At 40.1% G+C, this 23,638-nt stretch overlaps 3 protein-coding genes across 4 annotated transcripts; 2 read left to right on the top strand and 1 right to left on the bottom strand.

Moving 5' to 3' along the window:
- The first annotated feature begins 3,812 nt into the window (after positions 1 to 3,812).
- LOC121887181 (microfibril-associated glycoprotein 4-like) lies at positions 3,813 to 7,312 on the top strand. The gene is made up of 6 exons (XM_042397810.1): positions 3,813 to 3,971; positions 4,248 to 4,403; positions 4,858 to 4,896; positions 5,035 to 5,131; positions 5,232 to 5,399; positions 6,999 to 7,312. Exons 1-6 carry the CDS (start codon positions 3,963 to 3,965, stop codon positions 7,250 to 7,252), a joined length of 723 nt encoding a protein of 240 aa, XP_042253744.1. The 5' UTR covers positions 3,813 to 3,962; the 3' UTR covers positions 7,253 to 7,312.
- Positions 7,313 to 8,465: 1,153 nt separating this feature from the next.
- Positions 8,466 to 14,086, bottom strand: LOC121886877 (cytochrome c oxidase assembly protein COX11, mitochondrial). The gene is made up of 5 exons (XM_042397226.1): positions 13,858 to 14,086; positions 12,523 to 12,895; positions 12,281 to 12,436; positions 11,092 to 11,217; positions 8,466 to 10,012 (listed from the first exon to the last, which is right to left on the bottom strand). Exons 2-5 carry the CDS (start codon positions 12,838 to 12,840, stop codon positions 9,824 to 9,826), a joined length of 789 nt encoding a protein of 262 aa, XP_042253160.1. The 5' UTR covers positions 12,841 to 12,895; positions 13,858 to 14,086; the 3' UTR covers positions 8,466 to 9,823.
- A 2,570-nt stretch (positions 14,087 to 16,656) lies between these two features.
- Positions 16,657 to 22,327, top strand: LOC121887519 (chromobox protein homolog 2-like). 2 transcript variants are annotated; one of them, XM_042398329.1, is made up of 5 exons: positions 16,657 to 16,816; positions 16,900 to 16,943; positions 18,032 to 18,097; positions 18,865 to 18,934; positions 19,040 to 22,327. In XM_042398329.1, the coding sequence occupies exons 1-5, from the start codon at positions 16,751 to 16,753 to the stop codon at positions 20,450 to 20,452; spliced, it is 1,659 nt and encodes a 552-aa protein (XP_042254263.1). In that variant the 5' UTR covers positions 16,657 to 16,750; the 3' UTR covers positions 20,453 to 22,327. The 2 variants fall into 2 exon arrangements, with proteins under 2 accessions (XP_042254263.1, XP_042254262.1); XM_042398328.1 differs by having other exon boundaries at positions 16,658 to 16,816; positions 19,037 to 22,327.
- Positions 22,328 to 23,638: the final 1,311 nt, after the last annotated feature.

Consider the following 23,638-nt stretch of genomic DNA (forward strand, 5'->3'; position numbering starts at 1 on the left):
AGTGATGACGAGATAAAACGCTTAAATATTTAAATTAGAAAATGAGACATTAGACTGACAGGTTCTCTTTCAGACTCGCTCGGTTCGACTCCTGGCAGCAGTAATGTGTGTTCAGGGTGGGAAGACAGTGAGGGATCACAGCCAGCAGTGAACCTTCCAGATGTTCCTCCTCCAGGTGAAGCTGGCAGGCAAACAAATCTTCATCTGAAAAGTAACTAAAGCTGTCAAATAAATGTAGTGGAGTAGAAAGTACAATATTTCCCTCTGAAATGTAGTGGAGTGGAAGTATACAGTAGCATCACATGGAAATACTCAAATGAAATATAAGTACCTCAGTTGTACTTAAGTACAGTACTTGAGTAAATGTACACAGAGTGCAGCTACTGATTGTGTCAACACAACAACATACAGCTGATTTACAGCATTTATCTAAAGATCAAAGTTAAGCTTCATGTCACACAGCGGATATTAATATTTTTGTTTTATTAGTGTTATATATTTGCTGTGGTTTGAATATTTTAAATGTTTCTGTATTTAATTGCTTTCCTTTTTTGCAGTAACTGGGTTTTTATTGCTTGCTGTAATTGCAGTTTATATAAATTATTTGCATGTGGCTTTAATTGGACATCAGACACTTGATGAACTAATCAGTGCACCTTGATGGGCCAATGCCGTGGCTGTGAGGGAGGATCCAGTGTCCAGACAGCAGAAGATATACAGAGATAAAAGCTGCATCAAACATCCTTTAAACAATTCTTGGGTTTTGGTGATCCTTTGGTACCAAGTGCTGCTTTTTAATGTCAGAAATATTGTTCAATGCAGACTAAATACTGAATCACCATCACTGGAGTTCCTGTAGGCTAAGTACCAGAGTAATATTAACATCTTTGTTATTATCATTATGCATATACTCTACCTTAAAACGATGCACCCTAGTGCAGTGGTTCTTAACCTTTTTGGGCCAGTGCCCCCCTATCCATTATCCAGGTCCCTTACTGCCCCCCATCAATTAAAATGTAGGCTGATTGTCTCCCCTGAATATTAATGTTGATTATTAGTTTGTGTTATATCATTAAAAATACATGTCATTGGATGCCAAATATCAGATTTGATTGAAGTGGACAATTGGAATATCATTATCATTAGTTTCCCATGCAGGGAGCAAATAAACCATGTGAATAGAAATTATATTTATGAGTGTTAAAAAAAAAGCAACAGTTAGAAATTTGACAGTCAACAGCCGGCCAAGCAAAGAGCATTCTATTAATTATTCCAATAGAAAACAGCCTACTAAGGAAAAAGTCTGATGCTACTGGAAAAAAAGAAGGATATGAATCCATAGCTGAGGTATTAGATAGAATAGCCTACTGGTAGCATTTTGTCTTGGTCTGCGCCATTTTCCTGATATGATATGATTGTTGTTGTTTATTATAATGCTATCCAGTTAATTAAATAATTGGACCTGCAGCAGTCAAATAAAATATCCAGTTCAAGGGCCTGGCCCACAGCGGTTTTGGTTGGGAGGTTTGGGGTTCCTCCCCCAAGAAATTTTGATGTTATTTGACTAAAAACTATGCATTTTCGCACATTATCATTAAGAAAATGAATCGTGTGCCGTAAAAAATAATAATCAATAACCAAACATTGGTAAAACAGGCTTATAGTGAATGGATTTGAACTGTGATAGTCAGGCTGGAGCCACCAGCCAGCTGTAGGGACAACTATAGTTCAAATTTTATCGTTATCTTATCCACAAACAATTTATTTGTCCCGTTTTACACATATCACAGATATTCAACAGACTGCATTAATGCCATTTCAGCACCTTTTATTTCCTTGTTGGAATAAAAGGAACACATCAGACTTCATGATCCAACTGATAAAGCTTTATACTGTCTGTCAATATTTGACTTTTGCTCCAGGTTTTTTATTCCAGAGTTCAGAGCTGTTGTTCTGTGATCAGATTTCCTTAAAGATCACTTCAGGTTAAAGATGAATACAGAGAGTTGAGACTGTTTGTGAATCCTTAGACCTTAAAAACTTCCTGCTGTCAGTTACATTTTTGTTCTTCTTCTGGTTGGTTTCCTGGTTGAAGCTGCTGATTAATTTCACCTTCACTCATCAGCTTGATTCAGATTATTTTTTAGCATAAAAAAGAAACGTAACCAACAGTTTTAATCATGTTTGTGTCTTCAGGTGTTAAAATGATCTGATAACAGTAGAGACGGTCGTTATAGGGATGTGTTATGTTGCTTTGTTGACTGCATTCATGGAATGAATTTAACTCCAGAAGAAAGAAGTAAGAATATTTATCAATACTCTTATCGGTTCTTTTTCATAACCAAAGAAAAAAAAGAAAAAAAAAATTAGAACACGGTTAGAATAGATTTATATTTTAAATATGACAAAATATTGTTTCTTACAACAGCAACAGTATTTTTTATCAGCAAAATCACCATATAAATAAAGTAAATAAAATAACATTCCTGACATTAAAATACCGAGTGAGGTTTAGAAAGAATGAAGAACATAGACATCATAAGTTTACAGGAATTTAACAAAATTTAATAGACGTTACAAACTAAGCTAAACACAAACACCTACAAATACAGCAGAGGAGAGGACAGAGAAGCTAGAGCGACCATAAATGAAAGCAAAATTCAGCCCCCAACATTCTCTAACTGCCCCCTGGGGGGTAGCACCACCCCGTTGAGAAACGCTACCCTAGTGGCTTGAAAGAAGAGTCAGATAAGACCAGTTATCTGTGACTCCATCTTTTTTTTTTCGGTGCCGGTGGGTCCTATTCTCTGTGTAAATTTTTACATTTGTATGTATATAAGTCAGTATGTGTATGAGAATGTGTTGTTGCTATTATCCTAATTTGTTTGTAATGACCTGATCTGCTGACAATTGGCTTCATGGGTGTTCAATCAGTCCTTGATCATTGATTGATGCACCTGTAGAGTAACCCACATACAGGCTGATTCATCATGTATGCCTCGTTTTGCACTGAGGAAAGTCCAACATGGACTGAAATGTTTGCACTGTATGGTGTTGCTGAATGAAGATGAGGAAGGATGTTGACTTGTGGCTGACTAAGCCTATCTGAGATGGGCAGGGCCTCCTACAGCAGCTATGGTTGAACGTCAGGCCTACAGGGGGTTCTAATGGGTCTTACTTCCCGTTCTTTCTCTTTTGCCTCCTCCTCTGGGATGGCCCTACAGCTACCTCCAAAACTGGTAGAGTCTTGGAGGGTTTACAGACGCCACCTAGCCTGATCCGTAGCGATGGACCAATATTGCAATTGGTGAAGGACCTTTGGAGAGTATCTTCATAGCATTTGTGTGGATCCCCTCTGTCACTGTGGCCACTAGACAGTTCACTGTACAGGACGAGGACCTTGGGGAGGCGGTGACCATCCATGCTAAAGATATGGCCCACACAGCCTCAATGCTGGTGAGCCCTGCTGTTTGCAGCACCTCAACATCAGTGATGTAACCACTTCAATGGGTGTTGAGGATGGAGCAGATGGAAACGTTCAAGTACAGGACCCACGACTCAGCACCATACAGGAGGGTGGTCAGCACGATGGCATGGTACACGTTGACTTTAGGTGGCTTGTCTGCTGTCCATGTCTTTGTCAATGTTGGTGTCAGAGGAGATGATGCTGCCCAAGTGGCTGAACTCAACCCTAAAATCAAATTTTATCTTAAGTTAATGGAGCAGAGTTCTCACAATGTAGGTGGATGTCCGGTTTGGATCCAAACAAAGTCATATAAACAGAGACACAGACACTCAAGGACATTATGTTTCCACTCCTTCAGCAAATAGTTTTATCGGTGTGGAGCAGCAACTGTTCAGTCATTTATTAATCTTTGGGATATAAATATAGCTCAGACACGTCAGAGCGTCCAGACTGACTGACATCAAGATTTTCATCATATCACCTCCGCAGAACTCTGATGATGAAGGTGAGTTTGTGATTTTATACACCTGACTGAATTAATATTGATCAGTAGTTTCTGTCAGATTCTCTGAAATAGTCTGTGGTGACAAGAGTTTCTTACAATTAACTTTTCTCTATTTTCTCTGTATTTTGCACTTTTAAAGCTTCACTCTGGGTTTCTGTTTAAGAACCCACAAAATGCCAAAATACAGTCACTTGTTTTAACTAAATTGGAGAGTGAATCTTCCCACTGAGTTTAGTTTTAGCTTATTTTGTGTCTCCTGCTGTGTTTCTGTTGCAGCTGGTTTCAGTGGTTCTCCTCCTGCTGGCTCCAGTATTGATCTCCTGCTTACCTCTTGAACTCCCATCAGACTGCAGTGACATCTATAAACATGACAACACCCGACCCAGCGGAGTGTACACCATCTATCCCATCGGAGCCACGTCTGCTGTCCAGGTACACTTCATCCTCTCTGGGACACAGTTAGAAGATGTTGGTTCAAAGATGAGTCACCATGTGAAGACAGTTCAGGTTGATTCTACTAAACCAGCAGATATAAGTGGTGGAAGTCATATGACTGGTTGGATACACAGACTGTATATAATGAAGGATGTCGCCAAGTGTGACATCAAACCAGTTTGAAGCCCAGAGTTGCAGCTTGTGTACATATGGGCTAACGTTAGCTACTTTAGCTAAATTGTGCTAACAGGGCAGGTTTCAAAATCAAGTAACAGTACTCGTGGTCAAATGAACCAACAACCCTTTTTGGTGATTTGTGTTTACTGGGCAGCATTTTATCATTATTTTATCAATTTAAGATACTTCAGATTCAAGACGTGGCAGCTGCTGATTGATTGAATGTTGTTTTAACTAAAGGTTCATATTTACTAATGAGAGTGTTTGTGTGTAGGTGTACTGTGACATGGACTCAGACGGAGGACGTTGGACGGTGAGTTTTTGAACTGAAGTCATCAAGTCACAGCTGAGTGTTTTTCAGTATGAACACTTCCTGTTGGACCTTCACAATAAATCATGAGCTGTCAGAGATCTCGTGTGTTTATTGAGTTAACCCCCCCCCCCCCCCCAGGTGTTCCAGAGGAGGATGGACGGCTCGGTGAACTTCTACAGACCCTGGGATCAGTACAAGAAGGGCTTTGGTATCGCTGCTGGAGAGTACTGGCTCGGTGAGAAATGAAACCAAACTAACAGTCATGTGACTTCATGAAACTGTTCATAAAAACAAACATTAAACTCTGACGTGACTTCATGTTTGTGTGTTTTCAGGTCTTGAGAGTCTCTTCCATCTGACACAGAGGAAGAAGGTCGAGCTGCTGGTCGACATGGAGGACTTCAGTGGAAACAAAGTGTCTGCTCGTTACTCCTCGTTCTCCATCGATCCAGAGTCCTATGGATACAAACTGCATGTGTCTGGATTCACTGATGGAGGAGCAGGTCAGTTACTGTTAGCAGGTAGTAGTTTTGTTTTTATGATGTTTAGTTTCTACATGGAGACACTGAAGATTTCTGTCCTTATATTGGATTATTTGTTTGATTCCTTCAGCTAAAGACAGATTCACAAAGATTTTCAAATCAGTAACAACAAATCTGTGGTCTGCTCATGTTTTATTAATTACAGGGAAGCTTTGGTTTTTATAAACACATTTAAAGGTAAACTATGTAAATGAGGCGCAGCAGGTTTCAGGTGTTTATATCCATTCAACCTTTTGCAGTTCTTGTCTACATGACATACTGTATGTTGTTATGTTACAGTAGCAGTAGCAGATGCAGTACTAGTAGTACTAGAAGTATTTGTACAAGTGGCAGCCATAGCAGTAGTACTGTATTAGTAGTGAGAATTGTAGTGTTAATAGTAATATAACATTATATTGTTGGGACTACATGTGGACCACAGTTTACTACATGTTTCAAGACTCCAAGAAACCTGAGCCCTGGGGGTTCGCACCTAAAGTGTGAAGCTCCACCCATGGATCCAGGTTATCACAACTAGAGATTCCCCTCTTAGAGATAAGAGGGGAGCAGCTCCTTGCTCTTTTTCACCTCCAGCTGCTGACGGAGCAGCTCTCAGCTCCTCCCCTCAACTGGGCATAGCTTTGCAACATAGTGAAGCATAGCACAGTTAAGAAAGAATGTTTAATTTAATCAATGTACTGCACATATATTGATTTGGCTAAGGTTATTCATTGAACTATTGTTGTGATGTCCTTGTTGTTCATAGTCAGGTTATTGCATAGCCACACCGCTAGGTTAATGATAGCATGCTTAACACGTGTTACATCCAGTAACTAGGCCTTGCATGCAACTAACCTCTCCCTAACCTGGCACCTTGATCGTACATCAATTGGTCTTGAATAGAGAACCACACAGTTAAGAGGTTCAAAACCTAGTTTTGCAAACTTTGGTTCAAGCAGCACATGTGGTTCAAGACACCACATGGTCTGGCCTTTTATCTCTGTAGTTCCCTTTGTCAGTCATATTGTCGGTATGCCATGTGCTCAGTCACCAGGTGACTGCAGCCATCTTGCTATTGTCTTCCACACACACACACACACACACACACACACACACACACACACACTTGTATATAGGCACACTTACCTAGACTAGTATTGTGTGTTTTGTTAAATAAATGCTTTTGGATATACCTGTTGTCTGTTTTAATGTTGCACAAGAATGAGTTTTGCCAACATGTGTAACCTTGTGTAAAGAACTCCAAACTCCTTCAACCTTAACTAGCTATTGATATGGTAATTTAGTTTATAGTTATTAAGTTAATTATTAATCAAAGTTCCAAATTCATAGATTAGTACACTTTGAGACTGAATTGGCTATCTTTTTCCCTGAGTCCAGGGTGGTGCCCCATTATTATTAATTCTTATTGATAATTTTATTGATTTTAATAATTAATAATTATCTTGATAATCATGAATTATTGCTGATAGCCAAACTTGTAGCCAAGGCCAACAATATAGTATGGTGTCATTAGCAGTAGTGTTATGATCACACACTTGTTGTTTTCTTGTGTTTCTGTAGGAAACAGCCTGGACACTCACGACGGACAGAAGTTCTCCACCTTCGACAAAGACCAGGACTCTGACAGCCGTAACTGTGCCAGAAAATACCTGGGGGCATTCTGGTACAACGGCTGTCACGATGCAAACCCCAACGGGGTTTATCGCTGGGGGGCTGATGGGACTATCTATGCTGTAGGAGTGGATTGGTACCAGTGGAAGGGCTATAACTACTCCCTGAAGACCATCAGCATGAAGATTCGTCCTGTGCAGTAATTCTCCAGAACGAACAAACAGCAGAATATCTGTTGATCTCTTTCTTTCTTTCTCTCTGATCTAGTCCGTAACCTCACATATACTTCAAATAAATATTTCCAGCATCAATAAAAGTCAGGTGTAGAGTGTGTTTGTGAGCAGCTGCTGGGTGTAAAGTCTTGTGTCAAACAGCTGTTGGTGTAGAGAAATGATTGGACAGGTGGGGAACTTAGTGGAGGATCCAGAGGAACAAATACAGAGCAGCTTCCATCAGAAACATCACATGACATCACTGAAGTGATGAAGAACCAAATGACAGATGGAGTTGACTTGTATTGGAGCTGAAAGCAGTTTGAACTCTGCTGAAATGGACACGTTCCACCACTAGATGTCTCTGTTGTCTGTATTAGTTCCATCTAGTTGTATCCACAGACTGACTGTATATCTGAGCTTTCAGTCTCCAGCAGCTACAACAGTAACATGCTGCTCTAACACTGATGCTTCACTATTAATAATCTAATGATGTCATATATAATAATATATCAGTCAGAGGGACCAAACCACTACTTTTACTGCAATACTTTAACTACATCAAGCTCATAATACTTATGTACTTTTACTGTAGGAGGATTTTTCATGCAGGACTTTTACTTGTAATGGAGTATTTTTACATTGTTTTTTTGGTAGTTTTACTGCAGTAAAGGATCTGAATACTTCTTCCACCATTATTAGCAAATACATATTCAATAAAGTTTTCAAGTTCTTTATGTGTGCACTCTTAATATCACTGGGTCAAAATTTACCCAGTTTGAGTCGAACTGAACTCGTTGTGTGGAACACAAAATTAATTAACACAAAATAAATTACAGGTCAAAATTACAGACTGGTACTTGACAAAGTTGACCTAATCTTGCATTGGTGCCATATTGACCCAGACCAGGTAAAATTCTCACCCAAAGGAATTTGTTTTGGGGAAACAAATTCCTTTCTCTTATTTTTTTACCATGAAATTAGAAACAATTGATTAAATATCTCAGCAGTAACAGACATAATGACACCAGTCGATCCAGCACTGAAGTCAAATAATGAATCTCTACTTCTTTTCTTCTTTTCCCTTTTTCTGTTGTGTCTTTAATACATGTTTAATGTCACTCTTTCAAATTAAAATTAAAGGAAATAATAGATCACAGCTTGTTAAATAAACAAAAAAACAGTTTAACAGTTCAAGACCAGCTTTAATTTGTCATAATTTATTGATTTCTTTTCAGTTTAAAGAGCAATTAATTATAACTGTTTATCAGAAGAAACAGTAGCTGTTAAATTATAAATGTTCTGATTTATATACATTCACTCTCTCTCTCACTCACTCACACACACACACACACACACACACACACACACACACACACACACACACACACACACACACCGACAGTTTGAAACAGTTCGGTCTCTGAACTTTTGTCCATCGCAGCATCGACTCCTGAAGTTTCATCCTGAACAGTCGACGCCTCACTTCGACCACAAGCGACGTGAAAAACAAACATCTGCAAGTGAAATGTAGAAAAATAATCCAGGTTCTCTTCTCTTAGAAATATTACACCTACAAAGAAATATTTTACCTTTTATTAAAGTCTGAAAACCTTTTTAACTCGTAAAATAAAAGTGAGATTAATTTATCTGTTTCTAATTCTTTTAAGTTCTTTCAGGAATTTTCTAGAATCGACACACAAACACATGTTTGTTTGGTTTTTAGGGAATTTTCCATGAATTAATTTCTGGGATAAAATCTGTACAAAAGAGACGCTGCACTTTGAAAAGACCCATTATGGTGCAACTTTTTCTTGTTTTAAGCAAAATAAGAAACCTAATGAAAACAAATGTTTTTCAGCGTAAACGTCTTTTTTTAGTAGCTGATGTATTAAAGATTATATTCATTTCCAAGAAAGAAAAGTTTTGTTTTTACATTTGGCGTTTGCTCGGCATGTATCAGAATCCAAAAACAGGTTTAGTTTTTATCAGATCTCACAAAAGAATCATTTTGTCTTTTATTAAGGCCTAAAAACATTGTGAACTCGTGTAAAATAAGAGCGAGTTTAATTTATCTGTATATGAATCACAGATCACTTTTTTTCCAGAGATTTTTCAGAGATTTTTAAATTTCTGTGAACAAAAGAGACAATGCAGGATTTGTCTTTTTCTTCTTCTACACAAAATAAGTCTCAGAGGCTGAAAACAAATGTTTTTTTTTAGTTTTATCAATTAATCAATTAGTTGTTTGTCTCTAAAATGTCAGAAAATGCTGAAAAATGTTGCTCGCTGGGTGCGTTCCAGTATCCAGACTACCAGACTATTTAATATGCCAGAAAAAGATGCTAAAAACACCAGAATGTCCTGCTGCATCCGGTCGCATTTTGCAGATTAATTTACTAGTTGGCAACTAATCTATGAATTGACTAACTGTTACTGAAGATATTTCCATTTCAAAGAAAAAAAAGAGTCTTGGATTATTTTTCTCTGCTTTTCTGTTGCTCGGACTCTAATAATAACCCCACAAACAGGTCCGGGTTGAGTTTTTCGGCGTCCTCTCTGTCAGTTGTAGCTGTATCCCGGCAGAGGGAGCTTCTGACCCTCCTTGGCCTCGAAGAAGGTGTAGGACAGAGTGATGGTGTCCACTCGGGCCATCCTCGGGTCCTCGTCGAACTCCGGGTCGATGTAGAAGAAGACGGGCATGTCGACCTCCTCGTGAGGGTTCAGACGCTGCTCCTCGAAGCAGAAACACTGCGGAGATAAATATTATCTTGTCATTTGTTGGGAGACACTGATGCAGAACAGCTGAGAGACGTTAGAAGAGACCATCGATTTGATTTTAGAGATTTATAAACGTCAAAACCAGACAACAAGTTTCCTAACAGAACATTTTAAGTCCTTTTAGCACATAATTCTGTGTGTTTGTTAGGAAAGGTGAGTGTAGGTGAACGTATGTAGAGATGCAGCCTGCAAGTCAAAAGTCGGGGCTTCAACCTGCTCTCAACGCTTCGTTTGCAACTTTTTTTTTCTACCTTGCTGACGAGATTTCAGCTCCAACATGTACGGATGAATTTGAGAAGTTGACATTTGGAGTAAAGAAGGAGGAAAAGAAGTGAAATCCTGCTACTATAGTTTGTTTACGTAGCCTCTGGAGCCGGAGGATGCTTCCTGAAAGCTGACCAATCAGAACAGAGTGGGCTCATCAGGAGGCGGGGCCTTAAAGAGACAGGAGCTAAAACGGCCTGTTTCAGACAGAGGCTGAACTGAGGGGCTGCATAAAGGACCAGTAGAAGATAAATAAGGAGTTTTTAACTGGAAATCATGCAAAGATATTCCAGTACAGCCCCAGAATATAAATATAGAGTTGGAAATGTGCAGAATATGTGTCCTTTAATGCAAAGTAACAGTATATTACTACAATAAATTAAAGTTGAGCTACAATTTGTAATTATTTTAGAGGTATTTTCTGTTTTGATGTTGTTATAGGGCTACTATAATGATTAAAAAATATTGAATAGAGATTCAATAAGTTTTTTTGAGTCTGGTATTAGTGGACAATATTTTCCCACAATCTGCTCCAGTCAGACAGAGGAAGCAAAAAACACATATTTAACTTTTTCTCTAAAAAACGCTCCAGAGCTGCTGTTTGCATGATTTCCTTTATGTATAAAACTGTTATTTAGGTGGATTTTAGTGAATACTTACTGCTAAAACACTAGTGTGCAATGACAATGACTTTATGCAGAAATACAGACATTTCAAAATCCAGTAATGAGGAGCAACATGAGGTAAGAAGGTGAAACTCTGACAGACTCGTCCTGCTGGATTACCTGGATCTTGTTGAAGTACTGTCCCGCCTCAAAGGGCACCACGTTGTAGGTGGAGATGCCGATGATGGGTTTGTCTGTGGGGTTTCTGGCTCTGTAGAAGGCGAGCGCCGTCTCACCTGGAACCACCTGCACAATAAACACAAGTGAAGAGAGGATCTTCCAACGTTACAGTTCATGTTTCTGTCTCTCCGCTCGGCTCAGAGACTTTTTCTACATTTCTACACACAACAAGAACCTTGTATTTTATATTTCTAGTTTTCTGTTCTATTCTATTGATTCTAGGGATGTTTTTAATCATTTACTGAGGTTGTAAATTGGTGTTTGTGGCACTAACATAAAGATTTTATCGTTCATGTTGTGAGTTTGATGAAGCTCTACAACCAAAACGTTCACTGATGACTTTAAAAAGTGTTTAATTGTAAGTTTATCTTTAATTTTTATCATTGATTGCACAACAGTAAAGCTGAGTTATAGCTGGAAAGTCACAATGTCGTGAACACTTGTGTCACAAACAACTGTTTTAGGAGGAAAACTAAGCGTAGAGCTGCAACAATCAGTCGATCAATCATGACAACATTTCAACTATGCAACTATATTGATAATCGATTCATAATTTCAGTCATTTTTCAAGCAAAAGTACCAAATGTTTGATGGTTCCAGCTGCTCAAACGTGAAGATTTACTGTTTGTTTTTACAGCATACGACAGTTAACTGAATATCTGAACATTTTAGAAAAAACAGCTGTTTCTTTTTTAACATTTAATGAACTAAATCAATCTAAATTTATCGACTCATTGAGAAAATCACTGGCAGTTAATGAAAGTGATCATTCATTGCAGCCCTGTAAAGGTGTACTCGTGTATAAACTGCACATAACCACCTGCTGAGTGTAAATTAAGAAGCTTATTACATTTATTTCAGTTCTCCTTTCGGCACACAGTCAGACCTGAATATAAATATAAAAATATTTTATATCGTTTTATGTTTTCATCTACTTTTAAATACATAAAAAAAGTTGTTGTATATCTTTATATTTACTTCTGAGCTGCAACAATTAATCGATTAGTCGATCGATGCTGTTTTGATTATTTATTTGTTACTTCGCTGAGATTTGTTTTTTAACTTTTGTGTGACTTTGTTGAGAAGCCTGAACATTTGGTTGCGTGTTAACGGGGGAGAAAGATCTTACAAAGATCTCTGTCTGCTGCGGCCTGAAGTTCCACTGGATGCTGGCGTGCGTGTCGGCGTTGAACGTGATCTTGATGACGCGTTCCTTCACCGGCTTCATCGTCTCCACCAGATCTGCGTCGTGGCCGGCCACCGCCGTGCCGCCGAGCCCGGACGCCTGGAAGACAAACACATCAGTCACACGGGTAAGCTGCAGGTTAAAAGACGTCGGCTCAGCGGCTCCGGAGCAGGATGTCTCCTCACCTGGCAGTAGAGTCTGTAGAGCGGCACTGCAGCGTACGACAGGCCGATCATCCCCACCCCGGCGGCGACGATATACGTCAGCACCGTCTTGTTCCTGGTTTTCCACTCTTCCTCTTGGCTCTTACTCTGCCTCTTTCGGCTCTTGGCGCCACGGCTCTGAGTGTGGAAGCGCAGAGGAAGCCTCCGCCGCAGGAAGTGCTCATCCTGAGAGTGCAGCACCTGTGGAGCATCACACCGAAGCGTCCGGACGCATCGCAGAAACAGCACAGGCGTCTGAGGACGGCAGAGGGACTGACGCACCAGCAGAGGTAGCAGCATGGCCGGTACTGCAATCAGGCCACACCTGAAGCTGAGACAGCAGGGAGCAACTCACCTGGAGGGACGACAAACATGGACAAGTGTTCATTAACAGCTGAATTTAAACCATGTAGGAGAGACTCTTAATTCTTCACAACACAAAATAAATAATAATAATCTGGTAAAAATGTCCATCAGAACCTGCAGCCAATCATTTGTTTTGCATTATTAAATGTAAAATGACCTAAAAAATGACTCCTTTACTAAAATAGGTGCAGTTTAATCTTCTGTCTGGCTGATGGTCCACTTTCAAGACTTTACATGATGTTCTTCTCATAAATAAGTTCACCAAACCAAATTCTATTCAAAAAATGTACAATTTAATGCAGCCTTACTTAACATATGCATTATGCATGTTGTAATATCATTTAACACGTTTCCTAAGTTGATAAAGAGTCAGTCTTCAATTCGGTACGTGTCTCACTCTCTTAACAGCAACTATTTTAATATAAATTCAGGTATAACAGTTAATTTATCTTCTTATCCAGACAGTCACATGTGCTGTACAAAGCAACGGGAGCCTCATAAAAAGCGGAAACTTCACTAATGTTCAATGTTTTTGGTGAATCATATATACGCCGAATTCTCCAGTGGACATTTAGGATTAATAAAATATCTTCAGTTTTATTCTGTTATGTTTGTTTGTTTAGCAAAACCAACCAGAGTCTTAATTTCTGTGTTTTTACAGTGGAGGTTTGAGCGCTTATTTAACCGTGCAATAAAGCATCTAAAGGGTATCCAGCAAACGTTATCACATTAAGATTTAAGTTTAGTTCAATTGACGTTGATTGAACAAGTTGTTAATAGAACAAAACGAGCAAACAGTCAACATGTTAACATCTCTGACCTGCAGCGTCCAGGAGTCACCGGCTGCTAACCGGCTAACAGCTAACAGCTAACGTGCTAACAGCTAACAGAACTCCATTCAGAAAGCGGCTTCATTTAGTTTCTTAAAATCATATTTTAAAACACAAATACCTTCTATAATGAGCTCAGCAGTCATTCACCGTCGGACAGAAACACACATTACCCAACATGTTTGAGGGTCTCATACATAACAGTGGTGCAACACGCAAGTAGTTCCGTCTTAAACACGGAAAGAAAGGTTCCGCACACGTTTTTGTACTTGTCGTGTATTGTTATTATATTTAATGGCACAAATTAACGCTATTTAACGCTAAATGTTTACACAGAAACACGGTAATATTATTTTAACAATCAGCCATTTGTAAAATAAAGCAACCCAAGAACGTTTTTAAATATTTTTTTTATTGTTTTTTGAGTGTCGGCTGCTGTAACGGTTTAAAAAAGGACCAATTTATCAGGATTTAGTGACATCTAGCGGTGAGGTTGCAGATTGCAGGAATCATCCTTTGCAAAAGTGTCACAGAGAACAAGAGAGATAATCCCAACAAGTTTTACTGAACATTCAGTTATAAAACAAATGAACTGTTGTCTCAGTATGTTTTTTTCAGTCCAGTCTGAATCGCTGCCTATAAATTCCCCTGAGGATTATATTCCTGTAGCAGTTTTTAATGAACTTTTTGAGTTTTTGGTGGAATAGAGAGTTTATAATATTTAGTTCTGATTGTTTTTTTTTTGGTTTTTTTTTCAATTTGATATTTTGAGAAAAACTGAGATTTGACTGAAAGGGATACAATGCATCAACACATTTCTAAATTTGTGAATTTTGAAGTTTGAAATCATACAAGAACTTACTGTAAATGTTGAGAAAACATAATATCAAGGAAAGTAAGTACCTCACCTACATGGTAGCGCTTTCTAACTTTTTACAGTGTTTTAAGTTGTAACTAATCACTTCAATTATTAATAGATCATTAATAATAACAACAACCTTTTAGTTTCTAGTTTGTGAAACTCCCTCTGGCTGCTGTTTATCCTCCTCCAACATGACACTTGTTCTAATTAACACTTTATCAGCCACTGAGCAACCAATGACGACGTTATATATTATTTATTTTTACATATGAATTATTATAAGGATGCTGCTCAGTATGTCTGGTTTTCAGATGAAGGGTATAATATAAGTTATGCATATAACTACATTATAGTGTGGTATCAGCCATTTATTAAATGTTTATATATTGCTTTTACATGCTAAAGATAGATGGCTAAAGAAAGAGTGTTACTCATTCTGGGTATCATTATCATTAAAGGTACACTATGCAGGGTTTTCCTAAAATTAATGTATAGACTCATACAACAGTAACCCCTTTCAATCATCACTCATGACCCGCTAGAAATGTGTGTCTGTATGTATCTGCAGAGACTCTGCCTGTATTTTCTTATTATTTTGCTGTGTTCGGGACGTTTTCTGGGGTGAGTTTTTTTATAACTCACCTGTTTAAATTTTATTAAGCCGTAAAGTTCTGCATAATGAAGGACATGGCTGCTTTGAGTGACAGGTCCGCCAGCCGCTAGGTGGCTTGTTTCAGCCATTCGGCCCGCCTCTTTGCCCATTTCTGATTGGCTGGGAGTTAGGCAGCGTCACGTACTGAGAAGATGGTGATGGCCGGAGCGGCTCGCTTTGAGCTTCAAAACCGCTCCTCAGAAACGAACGAGTGACGTCACGGTAACTACGTCCATATTTTTATACAGTCTATGATCCACACACACCTCTGTACAGAAGTAACAGTCATATCTCCACAAAAAGCCATAACTGAAAATTTGGCTCTCTTTCTCCTCCTCCTCGTTATCATCTGCTCACAGATTCACCGGTTTCCACTGCACAACATCCTATAAATGAAACCATAAACACTGACTTCAGTGGCCTCCATGTTTACTTCTGTACTACAGCGTGCTGCGTGTGGCGTCTTTGTTATTTTTCTTTTGTGCACGCGGGTCAGTTCAGGACAGTGATCAGTTCACACTGGAATCTGATGTTGGCCACATTTAAAAAATAATGTGAACCAAATAAAAACATCTGATCTGAGCAATAAATCTGAATTGAGCACTAAGGATTGCAGTGTGAACGTGGTTGAGGTAGGCGTACACGCTGCTGAATGCTTTTTAAATGGAGCACAGACTCCGCCCACTTGACGCACCATAGACCGGCGTGGTAATGGTCTCTCTCTCTCTCTCTCTCTCTCTCGTTCACTCGCTCAGAGAGAGGCGGGGCCAACTCTGAGCGTTGTGTTTACAAACACCAACCAACAAATCCTGCACAGTCTATCTTTAATAATAATGTTTTTTTATATATTATATATTCAAATCCACATTACAAAGTGCTTCACAAAAAACAGCAACTTAAAATGTTATTAGATTTATGATAAAACAGAAGAAAAAAATTCTAGTAATTTAAAGTAAAAAAAAAAAAGCAAATTAAAAATATATGAAACCGGAAATAAAGGACTATTATTATTGTTATTACTATTAATGACAGAAGTGATAATATTTATTTTTACTGATAAACCTACGTTACAAAAAAAATGCAACAAAGTAAAGCCCACAAATTATAATTAAAATAATTAGATTTATAAGAAAAATATTAATACATATTTCTTTATAATAATAATAATAATTATATGAATGATAATAATCTTTTCTATATACTATAACATCAACTAATAATACTAAGAATAATACTGTTTTATTTCTTTTTACTGTAATTTTCTTTATTTTCTCTGTATCAGTAATAATATTGATACAAATAGGAATAACACTGCTAAGTTACTACTTATAACAATAATAATTCTAATAATAATAATAATCTGTTGCCTCTGGCCAGATATTAAGTCATGAATGTAAATAAATATCTTCTCTCACTAAGGTTTATTATTTCTGCAGCCCTACGGCGGCCGTGCGGGGTCAGACGCGCTCTCGCCGGCCGTTGTGAGGGGCTGCTGTAGTAATGGAGGGGGTCACGGTCGGCCAGGTATTTGATGCGGAATGCATCCTCAGCAAACGGCCGAGAAAGGTAAGAAAACAGCGGGCGGACGGACACTGGCTGTCACCGGAGCCGGTTCTTTACGCCTGTCTGACGTCTTGTGTTCTCTGCAGGGGAAGTTCGAGTATCTGGTGAAGTGGAGAGGCTGGTCGTCCAAGTGAGTAGCTGCTAGCAGGAGCTAACGCTGGAAACATGGCTCCAAACAAAGCCTGGCTGCGGCTGCCGGGGGTTTCTTCTCCTCACCGGGGGAGAAGCGGCCGGTTTCCCGGTAACACTGACCGGTGTTCGGTTTGACGAGTGACCGTATTAAGTGCCGACTTTCATCCGTTAAAGCATTAAACACGGTCGCATACCGGTGTTTCGGTTTAATGAGTGACCGTGTTAACTGGTGACTTTCAGCCGTTAAAGCATTAAAAACGGTCGTATACCGGTGTTTCGGTTTGACGAGTGACCGTATTAAGTGCCGACTTTCAGCCGTTAAAGCATTAAAAACGGTCGTATACCGGTGTTTCGGTTTGACGAGTGACCGTGTTAAGTGCCGACTTTTAGCCGTTAAAGCATTAAACACGATCGTATACCGGTGTTTCGGTTTAACGAGTGACCGTGTTAATTGATGATTTTCAACCGTTAAAGCGGTTAAATATTGTCACGTACCGGTGTTTCGGTTTAACGAGTGACCGTGTTAATTGATGATTTTCAACCGTTAAAGCGGTTAAATATTGTCACGTACCTGTCTTTAGGGTTAACGAGTGACCGTGTGAATTGGTGACTTTCAGTCAGAATGTCACCAGTTAACACGGTCACTCGCTAAACCAAAACACCAGAACGTGGCCGCGTTTAAATGGCTGAAAGTCACTAATTAAGTCATTTCTCCTCTCATTTCTTGGCTTTTCTTTGCCGTTTTCATTCTCGAACCAATAACACAAGCTGCATAAACCAGAAACAGAAGAAAACAGCTGCTTTTTACATTCATAAAGTCTTAAATTATTGTTTTGATACACATTCTGAGGGGTGAAACCTCGAATTAGCTTCAGTATTTACATAAACTCATCATAACTTAAATATAACGCTGCAACGATTAGTTGATTAATCCATCGATAGGCAACTATTTTCATAATCGAATAATTATTTTAGTCTTCACTGAACGACTAATCGATTAATAATTGATTTAACTAAACCTGACTTGATCTCTTTCAGATTTTCTGTTTCTGTTTTATTGAAATGATTCATCTCTGATGTCTTCAGGCACAACAGTTGGGAGCCAGAAGAAAATATTTTGGACCCGAGGTTACTAGCAGCGTTTCACAAGAGGTGTGTTTTCATCTAGTTGTTTGTTTATCTAGTAGTTTTTTGTCACATGTTATTATAATTTATTGTATTATAACTCAAACGGGTCAGGTTTTGTTACACTCTTCTTCCTCCATAGTCACATGTACAGTATTTATCCCGTATGTTCACTGTGAGAGATAAAAATATCATTTGTTTTTATTGATTTACAGAATAAACATTAAAATCATAAGAAGAAACATCTGTATCATTTAAAAAAAATGATGCAAGTTTAATTAATGTAAGTAGTAACAATAACAAAACATGTAAATGATCAAAGACTGAAATTGTTGTAAAGCAGGAACATTTAATTAATATTAAAGTCAAACATCATTAAACTGACAGAAAGTTAATCGCCAACTATTTTGTTAATTCAATCATTGTTTTGAGTAAAAAATTTGAAGAAAAATTCAAAAATTCTCTGATTCCAGCTTCTAGAATGTGAATATTTTCTGGTTTCTTTAGTCTTTTATGATAATAAACTGAATATTTTTGGGTTGTTGATTGTCAGTCAGGACAAAACAAAACATTTCAGGTTGCGTCTCAGGCTTTAGGACGCAGTTTTCTACCAAACAGCTAATTAATAAATGGAGAAAATAATCAACAGAATGATCATTAGTAAGTTATCACAGCTATAAGAATAAAGCTGTAACAGCTTGTTTATTTTAAATGTCTCTGTAACATGGAACAGATGTGTATGAATTATTCTAATGGTGTTATTATCATTATTATTGTTGTTATTATTATTTTAGAGAACAAGAGAGAGAGCTTCTGTTCCAGAAGAAAGGAAAGAGGCCGAGAGGACGTCCGCGGAAGATTCTGGTGATTTATATTTATTTCTCTACTTTAGTTCAAATGTGTAAATTTTATAACTTTGTGGGTTTTGGTTTAAACATCAACATGATTCTTATTTTACGTTTCCAGCAGCCTGTTCCAGCTGCCACAAAAGACAGCCGCTCCTCATCCTCCTCTTCCTCTGGCCTTTCGTCATCTCCCTCCTCCTCTTCCTCTGAGGATGAAGATCACTCCAAGAAGGCGAAGCCCGGCCCTCGAGTCCACCCCGTCCCCCAGAAGAGGCCCCAGATCATGCTGGCCAAACCCGACCCCCCCTGCAAGAAGAAGCGAGGCAGGAAGCCGCTCCCCCCCGACCTGAGAGCTCTAAGACAGGCGAAGAGCAGACCGCCTTCTCCTCCTCCTCCTCCTCCTCCTCCTCCTCCCCCCCCTCCTCCTCCTCGCCACCACCAGGTGCTCAGACCGTCCAGGGAGGAGCCTCGGCCCGGCGTGAAGAAGCCGCTGCAGCCGGCCAGCTTCACCTACACCGGGCTGAGCCGGAGCTCCAGAGACGAGGCTGCGTCCGCCGCCCAGACCTCCAGCAGCTCCTTCTCCCAGACCGGAGCCTCCAAACCCGGATCCCTCAGCTGCATCTGGACCAACCGCTCCCTGTCCTCCTCCTCTCCCTCCTCCTCCTCCCACAAAGCCAGCGCCTCACAGAGTAAGAACTCGCTGTCCGAGCTGAAGCGCTCCATCTCAGAAACAGGCGGCGGCAGAGGAGACGGGTTCAAAGTGTCTCCTCTGAAACCAGGCGGAGGTTCGGGGTCGCTGGGCGGGTTCGTTGGAGGCCAGGCGGCGGTCCATCGCTCCGCGCTGGGCCAGAGGAGGCAGGAGGGCCTCGGAGGTCAGAGCGGGTTGGTTCATCACAAGCAGCAGAACTCCAGTCTCCAGTCCAAAGCATCGTCCTCGCCCACGCCACGAGACCGAGCCAACCAGGCGCTCAGCCTCCGAGCCCTCAACCTGCAGAGCGTCAGCAAGCCGCCGGCCGGCAGCAGCCTGCAGGCGAGCAGCGCCGCAGCGTCCAGGTCCAGTTTAAGGAGCGGAGTTGTCGTAAAAGGAGCAGCGGGAGGCATCAAAGACACTCGAACATCAGCCGGGCAGCGCTCGGGTCTGCCAGCAGGCGGCGGCGTGGAGCAGGCGAGGTTACGAGAGGACAGGAAGGAGATGTTAGAGGAGACTAAGAAGCTGGCGGGAGGCGGCTCCGGCAGGGGGAACGGCAGCGTGAGGCAGGACGAGAGGAAACAGACCCGCAGCCTGAACGAGCTCAGCACCGGCGACTCCGACGAGACCAGCAGCAGCGAATCGGAGCACGACGCCGTCCTGTATCCTAACAACAGCAGGCCCAGCCTCGGCAACGACGCCACAGAGTCGGACACGGAAACGGACTGGCGGCCGACCCGCAGCCTCCTGGAGCACGTGTTCGTCACCGACGTCACGGCCAACTTCATCACGGTGACGGTGAAGGAGTCGCCGACCAGCGTGGGATTCTTCAACTCTCGAAATCACTGAAGGACGTCTGACGATGCTTCAGTCCGCTGAGCTGAACTGGACCCCAACTGTCTTACAACTCTTCCTGCAGCAGCTCTCAGGGTTCCTACAGACGCTCGCTCTCCGCTCTTTTACACGCGGAGAAATGCACAAAACGTTTGGAATGTATCATTCGATACGTTCTGCAGTTTCACGAATCCAGAAGACACAAACACAGCGGAGATCATATCGAATAAGAAACTATTTTAATCAAGTATTTATCAAGGAACAATGTAGGAACCCTGATGTTTAGACCCCGTTTACACCTGATTATTAAAACGCAGTCTGTGTCCGAAAAGAAGTTCAAATATAAGCAGCTGGAAACGCGTCGGCGTGGCGTTCCCACTTCAGTTTTCCGTCCTTTCAAACGTTCAACTGAAGGAAACAGAATCTAACGAAAAGTCACAAAAGGTCGACGTTTTATCTGCCGCCAACGACCAGGAAATCAGCATCCGGCGTTTTCTGACGTGCTGCTGCAGAAGTTAGTCGCTTAATTGATTAATTGATTTACTATTTGCAACTGTTTTAATAATTGATGAATAGTTTGAGTCATTTATCAAACATTCAATAGTTCCAGTGATAATAAACTGAATATCTTCAGAACGTGTCTGCTTCTGATGTTTGAAAGATCAAATGATTAATTGATGAAAAATAATCATTAAATTGCAACTTTTTTGGTTCGATGAAGGTTCAACTTTCTAGCTGTTTACCCCCAGAGCTTTCAAGCACAGCTCATGGTCTTCATCGGCGGCTAGAGTTAGCTCAGTCGTCGTCACGTGATCGGAAGTTTATCAGTGGGAACGTTTGGTCGTGTGATGACGCGACACCGCAGGTAGTTGACGAGTGTCTTCACTCAAGGTGAACTTGCTGGCTTTTTTTTTCACAAGAGCTTTCGAGCACGGCTCATGGTCTTCATCATCAGCAGATAAAGATTCATCAACGGATAGTTTGCTCAGTCGTGGTCATGTGATCGCACAGGCGGTTGTATAACATAACACCTGTTCGCATCTAACCCCCCCCCCCTCTGTCTGTTGATGAAGACCATGATGTGCGGTTGAAAGCCCTGGAAAAAAAATAGTAAGTGGACCTTGAGTAAAGATTTTTTTTTTCACCTTTCACGTCGACTTTAATTGAACTTCTCAGCAGCGACAAACCGATCGGTGAGTCACAAACACTACTTCCTGTCGCAGATCGCGTTTTCTGAAAAGGTTTGGAATCGGGGTTTAAACCTCCAGATGGATGTACGACACCACCTCTCCAGTGCCTCAGGTTCCTCTCACAGCTCACTGCCACTGTCCAGCTGCTTGTGACCATTAGTTTGAGTAGGAACGTTTGTGCTTGTCGGACCTGTATCCAAACTTAAATATGTGGCAGCATGACGAAAAAAAACAAAAAAAAACAAACAAAAAAAAAAACAAGTGAAGTTTGTCTGTGATCGGTAAATCTTCATCCACACATCTGGGGTTTTTTTTTTTTTGTAATCGTCTTTCAGTTCTCTTTGGACCAAAGGTGTTACGAATGTGAATTATCTGTTTTTTATTATTTTAATTTGTATTATTGACAGTATTTCTTGCACTACGCACAATATAAATAAATGTAAGCTGATTTCTTTTCATCATCTCAAACAAGACATTCCACCATCACTTTATTTTATTAATACATCTGCCGTCACAGTGTCTCTTGGAGTTGAAATATGTGTTAATTTATATTTGTAAATATGTTTGTTTTTTTTTTTTCTCATGTGATATCTATCTGGTGCTCATATTGGCTTACTAGCTTCAGACACTTGTAGCCTGTGTGCCTCTCTGCCATTTTGAAGGTATTTGAAATAAACCATAAGTACCTAAAGACTTTAAATGTTTGTTTTGTTTTGTGCTTCATGTTTTGGGCAGCAGATGTCGCCGTCGGGTCAGAGAGTGAAGTGTTTTAACTTCTCTTCACTGTTGGTTTTCATCTCTCAGTCTGCTGTTTGCTGTGTGAGTCTACAGGTGGACTCATTAACACGAAGGGATCAATAATCAGCAAACAGATTCATAAACAGACTAATCAGTCGACAGATTGGAAAGTGGAGACGTGGTTTAGGTTTGAGTTTTTGAATCAACATTTCTACAGAGATGCAAAGGTTCAGGTAGAAAATGTGGCTTCTACAGTGATCAGAGTGTTAAATAAAGAGATTAATAAAGAGATCGAATCAAGAGATTAATAATCTGTGATCGGAATGATGAACTGAGTGAACAAACAGATCAATAAAGTGAACGAGGTAAAGGATCAATAATCTGCTATCGGAATAATAAACAGCAAACAAACTGATGATTAAACTGAGCAAATAAACAAGTGAACATACTGAATGATAGAGTGAAAGGATGGATTACTAATCTATGACAGAATGAACAGATTAATTAAATGAATAAATAAATATATAAACATTAACTGACAGTGAAGAAGTGAACGGATTAATAAAATGTGCAAACAAGTAAATAAAGCTAGAAAACAGACGGATTGATCAATCGAATGATAATCTGAGCAGATTAATAAATCCATCTACATCATAAGACACATTTTGAAAAAAAACTATGATATAAATATATATATATGTATGTGAAACATTAAGTTATTATCAGTCCAGTTACCTGCAGCTGAGATTAATGTATTGAAATATATATAATAATATGTTCACCTAAAATCTGAAAACACTGAAAGAAGTTAAATAAACGCACTTAGTTACACCAACAAAAACACACAGAGGACAGAGGAGAGGTCTGCAGGTCAGCTGACTGCAGCGTGTGTGTGTGTGTGTGTGTGTGTGTGTGTGTGTGTGTGTGTGTGTGTGTGACTGACAGAAGCTATCATCCCACAAAGCTGCAGATTCAGTGATTTATGGCCAGAGCCGTGCAGAGAGGTGGAATTTTCCCAAAATAAGTTTGAGTAAACAGGCAGCGACAGAGGGGCCCTCACAGCACACTGGTATGCATAAACAGTTTGAACAGTGTGGGGCAGTGTAACCCCCCCTCACCTCCCACTCCCACCCCCCCCCCTCCCTGTCTAACACACACACACACACACACACACACACACACACTCACTACAGTTTCATGTAATCATCATTTTTGCAGTTTGTACTTTGGCACTGATGATTCACGTTCAGTCACACAACTAACACACACACAC

Source organism: Thunnus maccoyii, chromosome 20, assembly GCF_910596095.1.
Source record: "Thunnus maccoyii chromosome 20, fThuMac1.1, whole genome shotgun sequence".
Taxonomy (NCBI): domain Eukaryota; kingdom Metazoa; phylum Chordata; class Actinopteri; order Scombriformes; family Scombridae; genus Thunnus; species Thunnus maccoyii.

Coding starts and splice junctions, on each gene's coding strand:
- LOC121887519 (XM_042398328.1), top strand. CDS start 16,751: ATGGAGGGGGTCACGGTCGGCCAGGTATTTGATGCGGAATGCATCCTC. Junction 16,944..18,031: donor TGGAGAGGCTGGTCGTCCAA/GTGAGTAGCTGC, acceptor TGATGTCTTCAG/GCACAACAGTTGGGAGCCAG. Junction 18,935..19,036: donor GACGTCCGCGGAAGATTCTG/GTGATTTATATT, acceptor TTACGTTTCCAG/CAGCCTGTTCCAGCTGCCAC.
- LOC121886877 (XM_042397226.1), bottom strand. CDS start 12,840: ATGCTGCTACCTCTGCTGGTGCGTCAGTCCCTCTGCCGTCCTCAGACG. Junction 12,437..12,522: donor TCTACAGACTCTACTGCCAG/GTGAGGAGACAT, acceptor TTTGTCTTCCAG/GCGTCCGGGCTCGGCGGCAC. Junction 10,013..11,091: donor AGTACTTCAACAAGATCCAG/GTAATCCAGCAG, acceptor TTATCTCCGCAG/TGTTTCTGCTTCGAGGAGCA.
- LOC121887181 (XM_042397810.1), top strand. Junction 5,132..5,231: donor TGCTGGAGAGTACTGGCTCG/GTGAGAAATGAA, acceptor GTGTGTTTTCAG/GTCTTGAGAGTCTCTTCCAT. Junction 5,400..6,998: donor ATTCACTGATGGAGGAGCAG/GTCAGTTACTGT, acceptor GTGTTTCTGTAG/GAAACAGCCTGGACACTCAC.